At 48.4% G+C, this 16,777-nt stretch overlaps 1 protein-coding gene across 2 annotated transcripts in view; it reads right to left on the bottom strand.

Moving 5' to 3' along the window:
- Positions 1-16,777, bottom strand: part of LOC129832536 (roundabout homolog 1-like) — a 448,098-nt gene that overhangs the window by 385,785 nt on the left and 45,536 nt on the right. The window contains exon 2 of one of the 2 annotated variants that reach the window (XM_055896660.1): positions 12,219-12,311. The exons of the other annotated variant lie outside the window; for it this stretch is intronic. Within the exon in view, the coding sequence (XP_055752635.1) occupies positions 12,219-12,311 (93 nt within the window). The remainder of the gene's footprint in view (positions 1-12,218; positions 12,312-16,777) is intronic. 2 annotated transcript variants of the gene reach the window in all.

Raw genomic sequence — 16,777 nt, 5'->3', positions numbered from 1 at the left:
GAGGTAATACAGTAGGGGGAGTGGGAGGTAATACAGTAGGGGGAGTGGGAGGTAATACAGTAGGGGGAGTGGGAGGTAATACAGTAGGGGGAGGGGGAGGTAATACAGCAGGGGTAGTGGGGGGTAACACAGTAGGGGGAGTGGGAGGTAATACAGTAGTGGGAGTGGGGGTTAACACAGTAGGGGGAGTGGGAGGTAATACAGTAGGGGGAGTGGGAGGTAATACAGTGGGGCGAGTGGGAGGTAATACAGTAGGGGGAGTTGGAGGTAATACAGTAGGGGGAGTGGGAGGTAATACAGTAGGGGGAGTTTGGAGGTAATACAGTAGGGGTAGTGGGAGGTAATACAGTAGGGAGAGTGGGGGGTAACACAGTAGGGGGAGTGGGAGGTAATACAGTAGGGGGAGTGGGGGGTAACACAGTAGGGGGAGTGGGAGGTAACACAGTAGGGGGAGTGGGAGGTAATACAGTAGGGGGAGTGGGAGGTAATACAGTAGGGGGAGTGGGGGGTAACACAGTAGGGGGAGTGGGAGGTAATACATTAGGGGGAGTGGGAGGCAACACAGTAGGGGGAGTGGGGGGTAATACAGTAGGGGGAGTGGGGGGTAATACAGTAGGGGGAGTGGGAGGTAATACAGTAGGGGGAGTGGGAGGTAATACAGTGGGGGGAGTGGGAGGTAATACAGTAGAGGGGGGTAATACAGCAGGGGGAGTGGGAGGTAATACAGTAGGGGGAGTGGGAGGTAATACAGTGGGGGAGTGGGGGGTAATAGAGTAGGGGGAGTGGGGGGTAATACAGTAGGGGGAGTGGGAGGTAATACAGTGCGGGGAGTGGGGGGTAACACAGTAGGGGGAGTGGGAGGTAACACAGTAGGGGGAGTGGGAGGTAATACAGTAGGGGGAGTGGGAGGTAATACAGTAGGGGGAGTGGGAGGTAATACAGTAGGGGGAGGGGGAGGTAATACAGCAGGGGGAGTGGGGGGTAACACAGTAGGGGGAGTGGGAGGTAATACAGTGGGGGGAGTGGGAGGTAATACAGTAGGGAGAGTGGGGGATAACACAGTGGGGGGGTGGGAGGTAATACAGTAGGGGGAGTGGGGGGTAACACAGTAGGGGGAGTGGGAGGTAATACAGTAGGGGGAGTGGGAGGTAATACAGTAGGGGGAGTGGGGGGTAACACAGTAGGGGGAGTGGGGGGTAATACATTAGGGGGAGTGGGAGGTAATACAGTAGGGGGAGTGGGGGGTAACACAGTAGGGGGAGTGGGAGGTAACACAGTAGGGGGAGTGGGAGGTAATACAGTAGGGGGAGTGGGAGGTAATACAGTAGGGGGAGTGGGGGGTAACACAGTAGGGGGAGTGGGAGGTAATACATTAGGGGGAGTGGGAGGTAATACAGTAGGGGGAGTGGGGGGTAATACAGTAGGGGGAGTGGGGGGTAATACAGTAGGGGGAGTGGGAGGTAATACAGTAGGGGGAGTGGGAGGTAATTCAGTGGGGGGAGTGGGAGGTAATACAGTAGAGGGGGGTAATACAGCAGGGGGAGTGGGAGGTAATACAGTAGGGGGAGTGGGAGGTAATACAGTAGGGGGAGTGGGGGGTAATACAGTAGGGGGAGTGGGAGGTAATACAGTGGGGGGAGTGGGAGGTAATACAGTAGGGGGAGGGGGAGGTAATACAGCAGGGGGAGTGGGAGGTAATACAGTAGGGGGAGTGGGAGGTAATACAGTAGGGGGAGTGGGAGGTAATACAGTAGGGGGAGGTAATACAGTAGGGGGAGTGGGAGGTAATACAGTAGGGGGAGGGGGAGGTAATACAGCAGGGGGAGTGGGAGGTAATACAGTAGGGGGAGTGGGAGGTAATACAGTAGGGGGAGTGGGAGGTAATACAGTAGGGGGAGTGGGAGGTAATACAGTAGGGGGAGTGGGAGGTAACACAGCAGGGGGAGTGGGAGGTAATACAGTAGGGGGAGTGGGAGGTAATACAGTGGGGGGAGTGGGAGGTAATACAGTAGGGGGAGTGGGGGGTAATACAGTAGGGGGAGTATGAGGTTATACAGTAGGGGGAGTGGGAGTGGGAGGTAATACAGTAGGGGGAGTGGGAGGTAATAGAGTAGGGGGAGTGGGAGGTAATACAGCAGGGGGAGTATGAGGTTATACAGTAGGGGGAGTGGGAGGTAATACAGTAGGGGGAGTGGGAGGTAATACAGAAGGGGGAGTGTGAGGTAATACAGTAGGGGGAGTGGGAGGTAATACAGTAGGGGGAGTGTGAGGTAATACAGTAGGGGGAGTGGGAGGTAATACAGTAGGGGGAGTGGGAGGTAAAACAGTAGGGGGAGTGGGAGGTAATACAGTAGGGGGAGGTAATACAGTAGGGGGAGTGGGAGGTAATACAGTAGGGGAGTGGGAGGTAATACAGTAGGGGGAGGTAATACAGTAGGGGGAGTGGGGGGTAATACAGTAGGGGGAGTGGGAGGTAATACAGTAGGGGGAGTGGGAGGTAATACAGTAGGGGGAGTGGGAGGTAATACAGTAGGGGGAGTGGGAGGTAACACAGTAGGGTGAGTGGGAGGTACTACAGTAGGGGGAGTTAATACGGTAGGGGTAGTGGGAGGTAATACAGTAGGGGGAGTGGGGGGTAATACAGTAGGGGGAGTGGGAGGTAATACAGTAGGGGGAGTGGGAGGTAATACAGTAGGGGGAGTGGGAGGTAATACAGTAGGGGGAGTGTGAGGTAATACAGAAGGGGGAGTGTGAGGTAATACAGTAGGGGGAGTGGGAGGTAATACAGTAGGGGGAGTGGGAGGTAATACAGAAGGGGGAGTGTGAGGTAATACAGTAGGGGGAGTGGGAGGTAATACAGTAGGGGGAGTGGGAGGTAATACAGTAGGGGGAGTGGGGAGTAATACAGTAGGGGGAGTGGGGGGTAATACAGTAAGGGGAGTGGGGGTAATACAGTAGGGGGAGTGGGAGGTAATACAGTAGGGGGAGTGTGAGGTAATACAGAAGGGGGAGTGTGAGGTAATACAGTAGGGGGAGTGGGGGTAATACAGTAGGGGGAGTGGGAGGTTATACAGTAGGGGGAGTGGGGGTAATACAGTAGGGGGAGTGGGAGGTAATACAGTAGGGGGAGTGTGAGGTAATACAGTAGGGGGAGTGTGAGGTAATACAGTAGGGGGAGTGGGAGGTAATACAGTAGGGGGAGTGGGAGGTAATACAGTAGGGGGAGTTGGAGGTAATACAGTAGGGGGAGGTAATACAGTAGAGGGAGTGGGAGGTAATACAGTAGGGGAGTGTGAGGTAATACAGTAGGGGGAGTGGGAGGTAATACAGTAGGGGGAGTGGGAGGTAATACAGTAGGGGGAGTTGGAGGTAATACAGTAGGGGGAGGTAATACAGTAGAGGGAGTGGGAGGTTATACAGTAGGGGGAGTGGGGGTAATACAGTAGGGGGAGTGGGAGGTAATACAGTAGGGGGAGTGGGAGGTAATACAGTAGGGGGAGTTGGAGGTAATACAGTAGGGGGAGGTAATACAGTAGAGGGAGTGGGAGGTAATACAGTAGGGGATTGTGAGGTAATACAGTAGGGGGAGTGGGAGGTAATACAGTAGGGGGAGTGGGAGGTAATACAGTAGGGGGAGTTGGAGGTAATACAGTAGGGGGAGGTAATACAGTAGAGGGAGTGGGAGGTTATACAGTAGGGGGAGTGGGGGTAATACAGTAGGGGGAGTGGGAGGTAATACAGTAGGGGGAGTGGGAGGTAATACAGTAGGGGGAGTGGGAGGTAATACAGTAGGGGGAGTGTGAGGTAATACAGTAGGGGGAGTGGGAGGTAATACAGTAGGGGGAGTTGGAGGTAATACAGTAGGGGGAGGTAATACAGTAGAGGGAGTGGGAGGTAATACAGTAGGGGGAGTTCGAGTGCTTCTGAAATGTATTGTTTTATCTATTCTCCACACTCTCATCATCACAAGAACATACTGAAGAGAACGTGATCGGAGAATGCACTCGGAGCATGAGAGTGTGGAGCACGGTTGCATATTGAGAAACACCCATGTTCTCAGACCTAACACTACCCACTGGGCACACACTGGTTGAATCAACATTGCTTCCACGTCATTTTAATGAAACTGAACCAACGTGAAATAGTCTTTGAATTGATGTCTTGGCACAGTGGGTTATATAAAAAAAAGCTGAGATCAATAACCTATACTGCCACAGAAATGGAAATGAATTCGGCCATTTTCTTTTTGTGGTTTTCCAAGTGATTCTACACTGCTCCTTGAACGTTTCCAATTGTATACTCATAATATCATTGTTCAGTGGTTGAGGGAATGGTTTGAGGGAGGCCCAACCACAGTGACTGATCTCTCTCTATGGACCCAGAGCACAGGACAACACAACACAGTGCTTCATGCTAAAAGCATTCCCTTCATTTCTCAAATAAAACGGCTCTTCTCTCTCTCCCCGGTGCGATCACCTGCCAAAACAAACTGTCTCTGTGATGAATGTAGTAAATGTGGTCGGTGGAAGATCTGGTTCTGATGACCTCACACCACGCGCCAATGTCCTGAGAACAGGTGCTGAACCACAGCCAGCGACCACTGACACCCCTCTCCCAGCACTCCTACGTCCCAACAGCACTGACAGAGAGCCACAGACATAGTGTTCATCTGTGCGAGGCGTGCGACTGTGCAGCTTCATACATATCCATTCAAATGAGTAACAGTTGTCCTAATCATAAAGCTGACAGTTACGGGACTCATCTCTCCTGTAAAGCTAGCTGGAAGACAGAGCAGAGCTGCAGGGTGGCTGTGGACTCATAAAGAGGCCTAATTGACCAGGAGGCTTAGCAGACACGTGCTCTGACTGTAGAGGAGGCTAGTGGGAGGGGCTATATTGGGATGGATTCATTGTGACTGTTGGAATGGGATTAATGGAACGTGTGGTTTCCATATGTTTGATGTGTTTGATACCATTCCATTCATTCCATTCTAGCCATTACAATGAGCCCATCCTCCCACATTTTCTCCCACCAGCCTCCTCTGGCTGACTGATTCCAGGGCTGGGGGTCAATTCGAATTGAAGGCAGTCCATTCAGGAACCAAACTTCAATAACAGTTCACTATTTGAAAAAATGTAATCTATTTTCAACGACGTCTTAATAAACAATAAACTGATGAGTAGAAGCTATTTATTTCAAGTGATTTTCAATTTTGGCAGAGAGCTTTGAGTGCTATTTCCAAACATCTAACTTTGTACAGCACTGTTTCCATGTAGCTGTCTGTGTGAAAGGGGCTCGTTGAAGACATTAGCCGTGTTACCTGGGTAATCCACACCTGGCCCAGGTGTGTGGGTGTCTGTACTCTCTCTGGGCTCATAAATAATGCACACATGCACCTGTCCAGGACATTCATGTCTGTACTAACCTGAGGAGGTGGGCCCCATCTTTATCATCACTGGAGGCTTCCTTGTGTCTCACTGCTGCCAGCCAGGGACCTAGCACATGCCTCATCTGCCTCATCACACCAACCCCTATACTACACTATAATATACTATACTTTACTATACTATAATATTCTATACTTTACTTTACTATACTATACTATATTATAATATAATATACTATACTAAACTATAATTAAGCAATAATATATTGGCCATATCCCACAAACCCCCCAGGTGCTATTATAAACTGGTTACCAAAGTAATTAGAACTGTAAAAACAAATGTTTTGTCATACCCATGGTACATAGTCTCATATAACACAGCTTTCAGCCAATCAGAATTCAAACCACCCAGTTTATCATTTACGATAGTATACTATACTTTGCTATACTAGGCCACCCCTCACAGAGCAACAGAGAATACTGCCAAACACTGACCTCTTTTTCAACTGTATAAACAAATAAAGCTGATGTGTGATCACAAGTCACAAGTCCAGACATGATGGGAAGCCTGGGAGCATTGCTATCAGAACCCTCAGCACATCCCAGCACACCTTTAGACTAATGTTGAGGCTACAGGGGCTATCCTCTCCCACCCAGCTCCCTCTGATCTCTCCATTGTGTCAAGGTGGAGGACTGGTTAGAGGAGAAGACACGACCACACAGGGCGGCAACAACGAACACCCCAACCATGGCAACAACCTAGCTGATGAAATCAGCAGTGACAGTGATGCACTAAAAACAACAGGGCTGGAAAACAAGACAAAGAGATCCTCATCACTGGATTACTTTTCTTAATATTACCAGTGGTGTAAAGTACTTAAGTAAAAATACTTTAAAGTACTACTTAAGTAGTTTTTGGGGGTATCTGTACTTTACTTTACTATTTATATCATTGACTATTTTTACTTTTACTTCACTACATTCCTAAAGAAAATAATGTACTTTTTACTCCATACATTTTCCCTGACACCCAAAAGTACTCGTGACATTTTGAATGCTTAGCAGGACCTGAAAAGGGTCTAATTTACTCACTTATTAAGAGAACATCCCTGGTCATCCCCACTGCTTCCCTACTCACTAAACACATGCTTCATTTATAAATGATGTCTAAGTGTTGGTGTGCTGGCTATCCATAAATAAATTAATAAAAACAAGAAAATGGTGCCATCTGGTTTGCTTATTGGTTTGCTTATTATAAGGAATTTTAAATTATATATACTTTTCCTTTACTTTTGATACAAGTATATTTTAGCAATTACATTTACTTTTGATACTGAAGTACAATTAAAACCAAATACTTTAGGCTTTTATTCTAGTAATATTTTATTGGGTGACTTTCACTTTTACTTGAGGTATTTTTACTTTTACTCAAGTTTAACAGTTGGGTGCTTTTTCCACCACTGAATATTACACGCTGTCCCCTTCAATTTGGGTAATCAAAAATGCACCTGCCTGACAGTCATGAAGACACCATATGGACATCCAGGGACAATACAAAGGGAGGCATTAAATCTCCCTCCTCCCTCCCTCCCTCCCTCCCTCCCTCCCTCCCTCCCTCCCTCCCTCTCTCCCCACAGCTGGTGCAGAGTGTAGCCTATTCACATGATAGGCAGAAAAACACTGTAATTACCCAGGAGTCTCTCTGTTTGGATATGAGATGGGTGTTGGGGAGGACAGGAGGCGGAGCTGGTTATTAGCACTTAGCAAAATCAGACCCACTTTACACGTTTCCTTCCATGATAATCATAACATCAGCCATTAAACCAATGTAATTCCTCTAACCCTGAACCTCAAACATGGATTTTCTTGTTTCTATGTTTAATTATTATTTGTGTACTTGTTTGACATTTTTACTGCACTGTTAGGAGCTAGTAACACAAGCATTTGGCTGCACCTGCTATAACATCTGCTAAAACTGTATACGTGACCAATATTTTGACTTGATTTGATATTTGGATTTGAATAATCTAACCCCATTCTCCCTCTTTTTAAACCCCATTTCTCTCTCTTTATTTTACCCACTCTTATCCACACTCCAACCCCTCTTGACAGCATTAGGCGTCTGAGTGGAATGGCTAATAGAGCTATTTCCTGGGACAGCGGTGAGTTAAGCTGTGAGGATCAGAGAGATGAAAAGAGATTGGACAGGGAACAAGGTCACCATCCAGGCTCTGTGGCCCTACACAAAACAGGCTGTGGGGGAGTCTTCTGCAGGACAGCCGTGCTGGGTTAAAGGCAATTACATCTGAAGTAGGATCGCTCCTCCAAGCTGGATCAGCTCTATATGTTGTCACTCCAGGGGGGGGGGGGGGGTTGTGGAACAGCTCTGTATCGAGTGGGACGTGAGAGAGAGAGGCTGACTACACACGAACACCGCTCTCTTTCCCTGCATCATGAGCACCGGGCCACTTCTGAGCATGAAGAAGGGTTGGTGTGGAGACGTGACACACACAGGGGATGCAGCACTGTAGCGATCGCACTCTGGTGTAATGTATGTGGGTGGGCTGACACAGGCAGGCAGGCTGATTGGTTTGCAGGGTGGCGACTCAAGGCCAGAGCAGGGTATGTAACGAGAGGAGAGGACGGATGGGGAATAGAGCTGTACATCTTTCTCACGGTAAAGCTGTCAGCCAGCAAGCCAGCTGCACAGTGCCGCTCCACCTCCACATCAATCAGGGATAAACAAAGTAATGTAACCCACTCACCCACCCACTCACCCACCCACTCACCCACCCACTCACCCACCATGGGCCATGAATATCAACACAGCCCACAACACAGACCTCATGGACACAACATAGGACAATGTGCCATTACTTTGATCACTTGCAATACAACTACTAGATCCCTGAAGCAGAAAGATAAGGGTGGAGAAGTACAGTGATGGAGAAGGCTTGCCTGGCCTGGCATTCTCCATCTATTCAGTCAGAAAAGCAACTACCGTCTCTCATTCAGACGATCATCTAATTTCCCATCAACCCATCTGTTATTACAGTGAATGTCTGACACTAGACATTCAGGGGCACACGCATGGAGAGAATATGAAATATAGCAGCTGTCTAGACCCATTCTGTTCTACAGCCAATCAACAGTGGCAGTGCGGCGACCTTCAATTTCCTCACTTTCCTCTGCGTCTTTATTTCCAGAAACGGACAAATAGACAGCCAGGCGGTGCTGTGATCGCTGCCATCCTTTGTGATGTGTGACAGACGCAGTGGTCGCTGTCCACAGTCCACAACAGCTGTCCACTGTCCACAGCAGATGATCTGAAATGTACTGCTCTAAAGTCAAGCTCAGCCTTTCATGTTACAGCAAGAGAACCAAAGACCTGTCTCCTCTCCTTTCTCTCTCTGCGTGTCTGTCACTGCCAACTACAGTGCGGTGTGGCAGCTAACATACTGCAAGTGCTGCTGGGGGTTCAGCATGCGACTTTAATTATTCTGTTTTGAATCCGGTCGCTCTCCTTCATTATGGACATACATTTACAATGCACTTTGACTTCAGGATGCAATATGTGAGAGCTGGCTGTTTGGCTGACTGGTTGGCCGGCTGGCTGGCTGGCTGACTGGCTGGCTGACTGGCTGGCTGACTTGCTGACTGGTTGGCTGGCTGACTGGCTGACTGGTTGGCTGGCTGGCAGGCTGGCTGGCTGGCTGACTGGCTTGCTGACTGACTGGCTGACTGGTTGACTGGCAGGCTGGCTGGCTGACTGGTTGGCTGGCTGACTGGCTGACTGGTTGACTGGCATGCTGGCTGGCTGGCTGGCTGGTTGGCTGGCTGACTGGCTGACTGGTTGACTGGCAGGCTGGCTGGCTGACTGGTTGGCTGGCTGACTGGCTGACTGGTTGACTGGCATGCTGGCTGGCTGACTGGTTGGCTGGCTGACTGGCTGACTGGTTGACTGGCAGGCTGGCTGGCTGACTGGTTGGCTGGCTGACTGGCTGACTGGTTGACTGGCATGCTGGCTGGCTGCTGAGAGTAATAATCAAGTCTGTTAGAGGAGCATAAAAACACCAATCTTAACAGGTAAACTTCAGGTCAAGAGTGTGCTGCCATAGATTGAATGTTATATTATGGTATTTTGAGATCATCCATTGACACAGTTAGGCTGATAATAAAGGCTTTATAGTCATTCTTCAACACATCAAGCGATTCCAATCTGTTATTATCCTAGTAATTATCACCATGGACATGTAACAATGAACATAAAACCTGCTAATATTAGATAGATACGTGTTATAACTATGAGTAAAGTGTAATTTATTTACAGTAACCCTAAAGCATGAATCTAGAATGTGGCTCTGAGACCACCATCCGTGGGGTACGCACAAACCAAAAATGCACCTCCCAACAATTCTCAACCAACGTGTCTCCGGTATTTGTCCTCTATTCATTTGATTGTGTTGACAGTTGGAGAAAAAAGCTTGAGCTGAGTTTAGAATTTGAACAGTTTGAAAGCCAACGGTCCAATACGTATACGGACACGTTTGGTACTCTGAGAGAACCTTAATACAAAGGTCAGACTGCATCATACTTCTGTAGGGCCCTGTATGGAGTGGTGTCACAGTGAACTTGTCCTCTCCTGGGGATGGCCTCTGTTGTTTGTTGGGATCTGCCACTTACCTCAGCCACATGGTGAGATTTACCTCTTGGACTTGTTTCTCAATCAAGGACACAATGATCACAAGGGGCTTCAATGGCAAAAATAAAAGCAGTGAACCAGATGAAGGATCCGATACTTTACCGTGTGGCCCTCTCAAGGTGAACTTCAATTGTACTTCTGCTAAAAAGTGGCAGCTTTCAAAGTAATCTGTAGTTCAACCCAGGCAGGCTGTGTGTAAATGGAGTCCTTGGCTGCAGTCCACTCTGTCCTATCAGCAGCAGACTGAATTATTAGGGCACCTAATAGTCCCATGTCCCTGGTTGGGACAGATCGATTTCCCTCCTTCCATGCACGGACGGCATTAAACGGACGGATTAAAGATGAACTCCTGGAACTGTCATTATTGCAGATTAATGAGGGGGGCCACTCAAACAAGTTTAAACGCCTCACACCCTGACCATGAACCCATATGCAGCGAGGCAGAAATTATATGATTTTTCCAGATTAAATCTTCACATAAATCATGCCAAGACAGGGCAAACTGTTTTAAAGAGCAATATGTAGTAACTCTGATTTGTATTCAGTTACAATCTAATAGTGACACAACAATACAGAAATAGTGGATTTTAGCTAGTCCATGTTCTGTATGTCAAGGTCCATTAACGGTGAAGCAATACAGGCATACCAGTCTGTATCAGCTTTAGATTATATAATTTTCAGATGTTTCTGTGACACTGGCAGCGATCCCCATATTTACTGGGGTACTAAACCTTTCTTTCTTGGCGATCCTATCCTATTCTCCACCACACACAGTGATGGACCCTGGTAATGGCTCTAGCAGTTCATATTGAACTTCCTGTTTCTGCAGGAGACTTCCTGGAGCTGAGAGAGGCTGTGTGTGTGAGGTCCGGTAAATCACCAGGGCTTCTCACACACACTGACAACACAGTGGAGACACTTCTATTCCCCTCATGTCAGGAAAACGATGCAAAAACAAACCAAACACACGCCTCATCTGTAATCAGCTCCAGACCATGTCCCTGTGTGTGTGTGTGTGTGTGTGTGTGTGTGTGTGTGTGTGTGTGTGTGTGTGTGTGTGTGTGTGTGTGTGTGTGTGTGTGTGTGTGTGTGTGTGTGTGTGTGTGTGTGTGTGTGTGTGTGTGTGTGCGTGCGTGCGTGTATGTTAGCTCAGTCTCTCACGTTGGTTCCATTTCCTATTCCTCATCACCCCACAGAGCCCTCTGACCCTGGGAGACACCGTCTATGTCAATTGAAACACCACTCTGCACCTCGTTCTCCCACACATCTCCTCTTTCTGGACTCACAAATGGAAACCTAATCTCTTGTCTCTGGTAATGTATTCACAAAATGATCAACACGTTTGATTTCGTTTCTCTTAGCTAGTGTTGGAGCTCAGAGGGAGACACAGGCAGTTTGCCTTAGTTACTCACAGTGTTCTGTGCATTAACATGGTAGGCAGTGAACAGGGGAATTCTTCATGTTTATATAGAAGATGTCTACACTAAGATCATCCCCAAAATGCATATTGTAATCTCCGATAACTATAGAGGATAAGAGGTTTATATACCAGGTGTGACAGAATATGTTTCATATGATCTGCCATTTCTTCACTCCAAGTTCAGAAAGAATATGACAGTTGCTATGCAGAAAATAATGTCACGATTACAACTTTAAAACCCACGTCCTTCCATTAGTCACTATTGTGCCTCACCCAGTGTAATCAATTCCTCCAACCTCACATTATGAATGACTAATGTTTCACAAATACAATTTTGAGCAGCATAAAGACTTACAGATGGATGGATGGAGAGAACATGAGAAAACTCAAGAGAACCTCTGATAGAAAAGTGTGTGTTGCAATAAGAGGGAGAGAAGTCTGGACATGACAGAGTCCTTGGAAACATTTAACTGAGTCAATTTAGGAGATGATTTGAAGAGCAATTCATGAATTGAGAATTTACCATTATTCATGAACGGATTTCACACACACACACACACACACACACACACACACACACACACACACACACACACACACACACACACACACACACACACACACACACACACACACACACACACACACACACACACACACACACACACACAAGGAAGAGTTACCATAGTAACCGGAAGCAGCATCAGTACCTGTGTAGCTCAGGGAGTTGTCATCCTCGTGTTCTGAGGTGGGGGCCGAGGTGGCCCCTTCACTGGCCCCGTCCTGAGTGGCAGCGCCCGTGTCTGTCGGAAATAACACCACAGAGACTGAGACCCCTGGCACACTCTCATCACCGGACACGGCCAGTACCCATGCTCCTATGCCCATCTGGCACAGGCAGCACAACACACTCAGCAGTGCCAGGCTCAGAGGGTGCCACTGCCCACCCACCCTATACCCTCTGTGGGAGGGACCACCCACCCACATCTCTGGCTGTATCCAAGATCCAACAGTCTTCAAAATAATATCCAGTGAGACTCTGACTGAGACAATAATAATCCTGGACAGTAGTACCACAGTGTGTCAATCAGCTATCTTTTATAGATCCGTCAGGGGAGGCTGTAAGTCTCAATGGGAGAGAACTGTCAGTCTGAAGTGTTGTCTATCTCCTAGGCTCTGTGGTAGTGTGTCCCCATGCTGCGTTGTGGTGTGTATGTCTCTGTGTGTGTGTGCAGAATGGGAGTCCCTCTATCCTCCCGACAGCCATGACTGGCTGCACTCCTGAGGGACCATATGGGCAGGGCAGAGTGGGGAGGGTTAGGGCACGCTACCCCTGATTTAGTGTGTCAACCATACACACACCTACACTATCTCTCTGTCACACACACACACACACACACACACACACACACACACACACACACACACACACACACACACACACACACACACACACACACACACACACGCGCACACACACACACACACACACACACACACACACACACACACACACACACACACACACACTGATGCCAACACTTATTTTTACAGCCAATTAATTGCTAATCGGTCCTTTGATTGTAATCCCTCTCCCATCACATCAGTATTTTGGCTGACTGTCTCTTCAGCAGACAGGGTGACAGGTTTGTGCTGCGTGACAGGCCGTGTGAGGGCGGGACAGAGGGGGCAGGGGGGACAGGGGAGTCCCCCCTGAGGGAGGGAGGCCAACAGGGCTGGGCGTATAGCTAATGGGGAGATGGGGGCCATTGGGGGCCACTGTGCCCTCACGATGGGTAGCCGTGGGATAAATCAGCCTGGGCCATGCCCACTCTCATTGTGGGCCGCTGACAGGGGGTTAATTTGGGCTGGGGGGAGGTGGTGGGGGGAGGTGAGGGGGGGTTATAAAAGGAGGTCTAAACCATCCAGCTGACTGAAAGGCAGTCTGTCGGAAGTGTCTGTTTCCTCAATAGGATCTGGCATCAGTGGGGAGAAATAGCAGACGGAGTGACTGAATAGATCATTGGAGAGCACTTTGGATCACTAGACTGTGTAACAGTATGACCCCTATTCCCTTTGTTTTAGTTATTTCTATGGAAGTCTGACAGCATTAAGAAACATAGCATTTTGAATTAACACGATAAATACAGTATGACAAGGCTAAAAAACAGTTTTGACAAATTTGGTGACAAGAAAACAACATACGAGAGACATGTTGGAGAGGCGTTCCACATGAATGGAGAGGTCCTGCTCCCTACCGGTCCTGTAGTGTTGTAGTTAGAGCAACGCTGGGACAGTTTAAGAGCCCCATGCTGGGACCATCCTATTATCAGAAACGTCTCTCTCGGTGCTGTGTTACTGTTTACACAAACACGTGGTTCTGCTCTGCTCTGACTGACACAACTACAACACAAACATAACCAAGGGGTCGACAACAAGACAAACAGAACCAAGGGGAGGAAACAAGACAAACAGAACCAAGGGGAGGAAACAAGACAAACAGAACCAAGGGGAGACAACAAGACAAACAGAACCAAGGGGAGACAACAAGACAAACAGAACCAAGCGGAGGCAACAAGACAAACAGAACCAAGGGGAGGCAACAAGACAAACAGAACCAAGGGGAGACAACAAGACAAACAGAACCAAGGGGAGACAACAAGACAAACAGAACCAAGGGGAGGCAACAAGACAAACAGAACCAAGGGGAGGCAACAAGACAAACAGAACCAAGCGGAGGCAACAAGACAAACAGAACCAAGGGGAGGCAACAAGACAAACAGAACCAAGGGGAGGCAACAAGACAAACAGAACCAAGGGGAGACAGCAAGACAAACAGAACCAAGGGGAGGCAACAAGACAAACAGAACCAAGGGGAGGCAACAAGACAAACAGAACCAAGGGGAGGCAACAAGACAAACAGAACCAAGGGGAGACAACAAGACAAACAGAACCAAGGGGAGACAACAAGACAAACAGAACCAAGGGGAGGCAACAAGACAAACAGAACCAAGGGGAGACAACAAGACAAACAGAACCAAGGGGAGGCAACAAGACAAACAGAACCAAGGGGAGGCAACAAGACAAACAGAACCAAGGGGAGACAACAAGACAAACAGAACCAAGGGGAGACAACAAGACAAACAGAACCAAGGGGTGGCAACAATAAAAACAGAACCAAGGGGAGACAACAAGACAAACAGAACCAAGGGGAGGCAACAAGACAAACAGAACCAAGGGGAGGCAACAAGACAAACAGAACCAAGCACATATAGACACAGACAAGGTTCTGAATCAGGCTCAACACAGAACGGAACACAGACATCCAGGAAGACAGAATGAGTTTCTTTGTCTGTCTGATTTAGGTTTTGACACATACTATGACAGTGTTCCCCATCCCTGGTCCTCCAGTATCCCCAACAGTACACATTGCAACTCTGGACAATCACACTTGATTCAAACTGTCAACTGATCATCAAGCCCTCAATGAGTTGAATGAGGTGTGTTTACCAAGGGCTACAACGAAGCTGTGTACTGTTAGAGGTACTCGAGGACCAGGGTTGGGAAACACTGCATTATGACACCAGTTCCAGGATAAACCAGATCTCTGACGTTGTTGTTGCGTTGCCATCAACTCCTTTAAAGCAGATTAATTACACCCTGCCTCTGTCAAATCTTCATGTGGAAAATGACAGCTAATGTAACAGAAGAAATGGCTGGCATTTGTAACCTAATTAAAACAAAAACAAGATAACAAATAATTTGTTAATTCTGATTCTAAATAGCATTCATTATCTGTGACCTTAAAAACGAAACAGTTTCAAATCAACATAACACCAGTAAAGAATTATATAATGATGTTATCCCCAGATATATGCAAGAGAAAATATAGTTTTCTGTGTTAATTACAGCAGCAGAGGATGACGTTCCAAAAATGATTATACTACCCATGTTAATACTGAATGGGCTTAGAGCACTGTAACTTCTTGACTTGTTTAAAACAGGGTAGGTCTTCCCTTAGAGATTTTCATGATTCTCATATTTTCCATTTGCCTGTGCCCCTGGGCTTTTGATCTCTTCCTGCAATCTCTGTTGTGCATCTGTTGTCTTTGTTGGCCTCCTCTCTCAGTTGTTCATAGGCTGGTCCACAGCCAGGCCTCCTCTCTCAGTTGTTCATAGGCTGGTCCACAGCCAGGCCTCCTCTCTCAGTTGTTCATAGGCTGGTCCACAGCCAGGCCTCCTCTCTCAGTTGTTCATAGGCTGGTCCACAGCCAGGCCTCCTCTCTCAGTTGTTCATAGGCTGGTCCACAGCCAGGCCTCCTCTCTCAGTTGTTCATTGGCTGGTCCACAGCCAGGCCTCCTCTCTCAGTTGTTCATTGGCTGGTCCACAGCCAGGCCTCCTCTCTCAGTTGTTCATAGGCTGGTCCACAGCCAGGCCTCCTCTCTCAGTTGTTCATAGGCTGGTCCACAGCCAGGCCTCCTCTCTCAGTTGTTCATTGGCTGGTCCACAGCCAGGCCTCCTCTCTCAGTTGTTCATTGGCTGGTCCACAGCCAGGCCTCCTCTCTCAGTTGTTCATAGGCTGGTCCACAGCCAGGCCTCCTCTCTCAGTTGTTCATAGGCTGGTCCACAGCCAGGCCTCCTCTCTCAGTTGTTCATAGGCTGGTCCACAGCCAGGGATCCAATTAAAGGCCACTTCAGAGTTAATTAACAGGTGGTGTACTCAGCTGCCCCGGGGCTCTTGGACAAAAACACAGGAGCCCTTTGGAACCCCCCACCTCCAACCCCTCCAGTCACAGAGCTGCACCATATCTCATCTCCCCTGTTGGCTGATTACTAGAGCCCATGTGCTGATAACCAATTGCTCTCAAACAGATACAAAGTAATGCCTGCTGCTCCCTGGCCTACCCTGGCCCAGCCCTCGTCTCCCAGCCTCTCATCCCCCATCCCCCAATCCTCTCTTCCCCAGCCTCTCATCCCCCAGCACTCATCCTCCAGCCTCTCATCCCCCAGCCTCACAACCCCCAGCACTCATCCTCCAGCCTCTCATCCCCTCAGCGCTCACCCCCCAGCCTCTCAACCCCCAACCTCTCAACCCCCAACCTCTCAACCCCCAACCTCTCAACCCCCAACCTCTCAACCCCCAACCTCTCAACCCCCAACCTCTCATCTCCCCCAGCTGTCATCTCCCCAGTCTAACACCAAAAGACCCATCTGTTTTCTGGGTCAGTTTCCACTCTGTCTGGACCTGGCCAAGGGGAGCTGGCCAAT

Source organism: Salvelinus fontinalis, chromosome 33 (assembly GCF_029448725.1).
Source record: "Salvelinus fontinalis isolate EN_2023a chromosome 33, ASM2944872v1, whole genome shotgun sequence".
Classification (NCBI taxonomy): domain Eukaryota; kingdom Metazoa; phylum Chordata; class Actinopteri; order Salmoniformes; family Salmonidae; genus Salvelinus; species Salvelinus fontinalis.
This window is presented reverse-complemented; position numbering and strand designations above follow the sequence as displayed.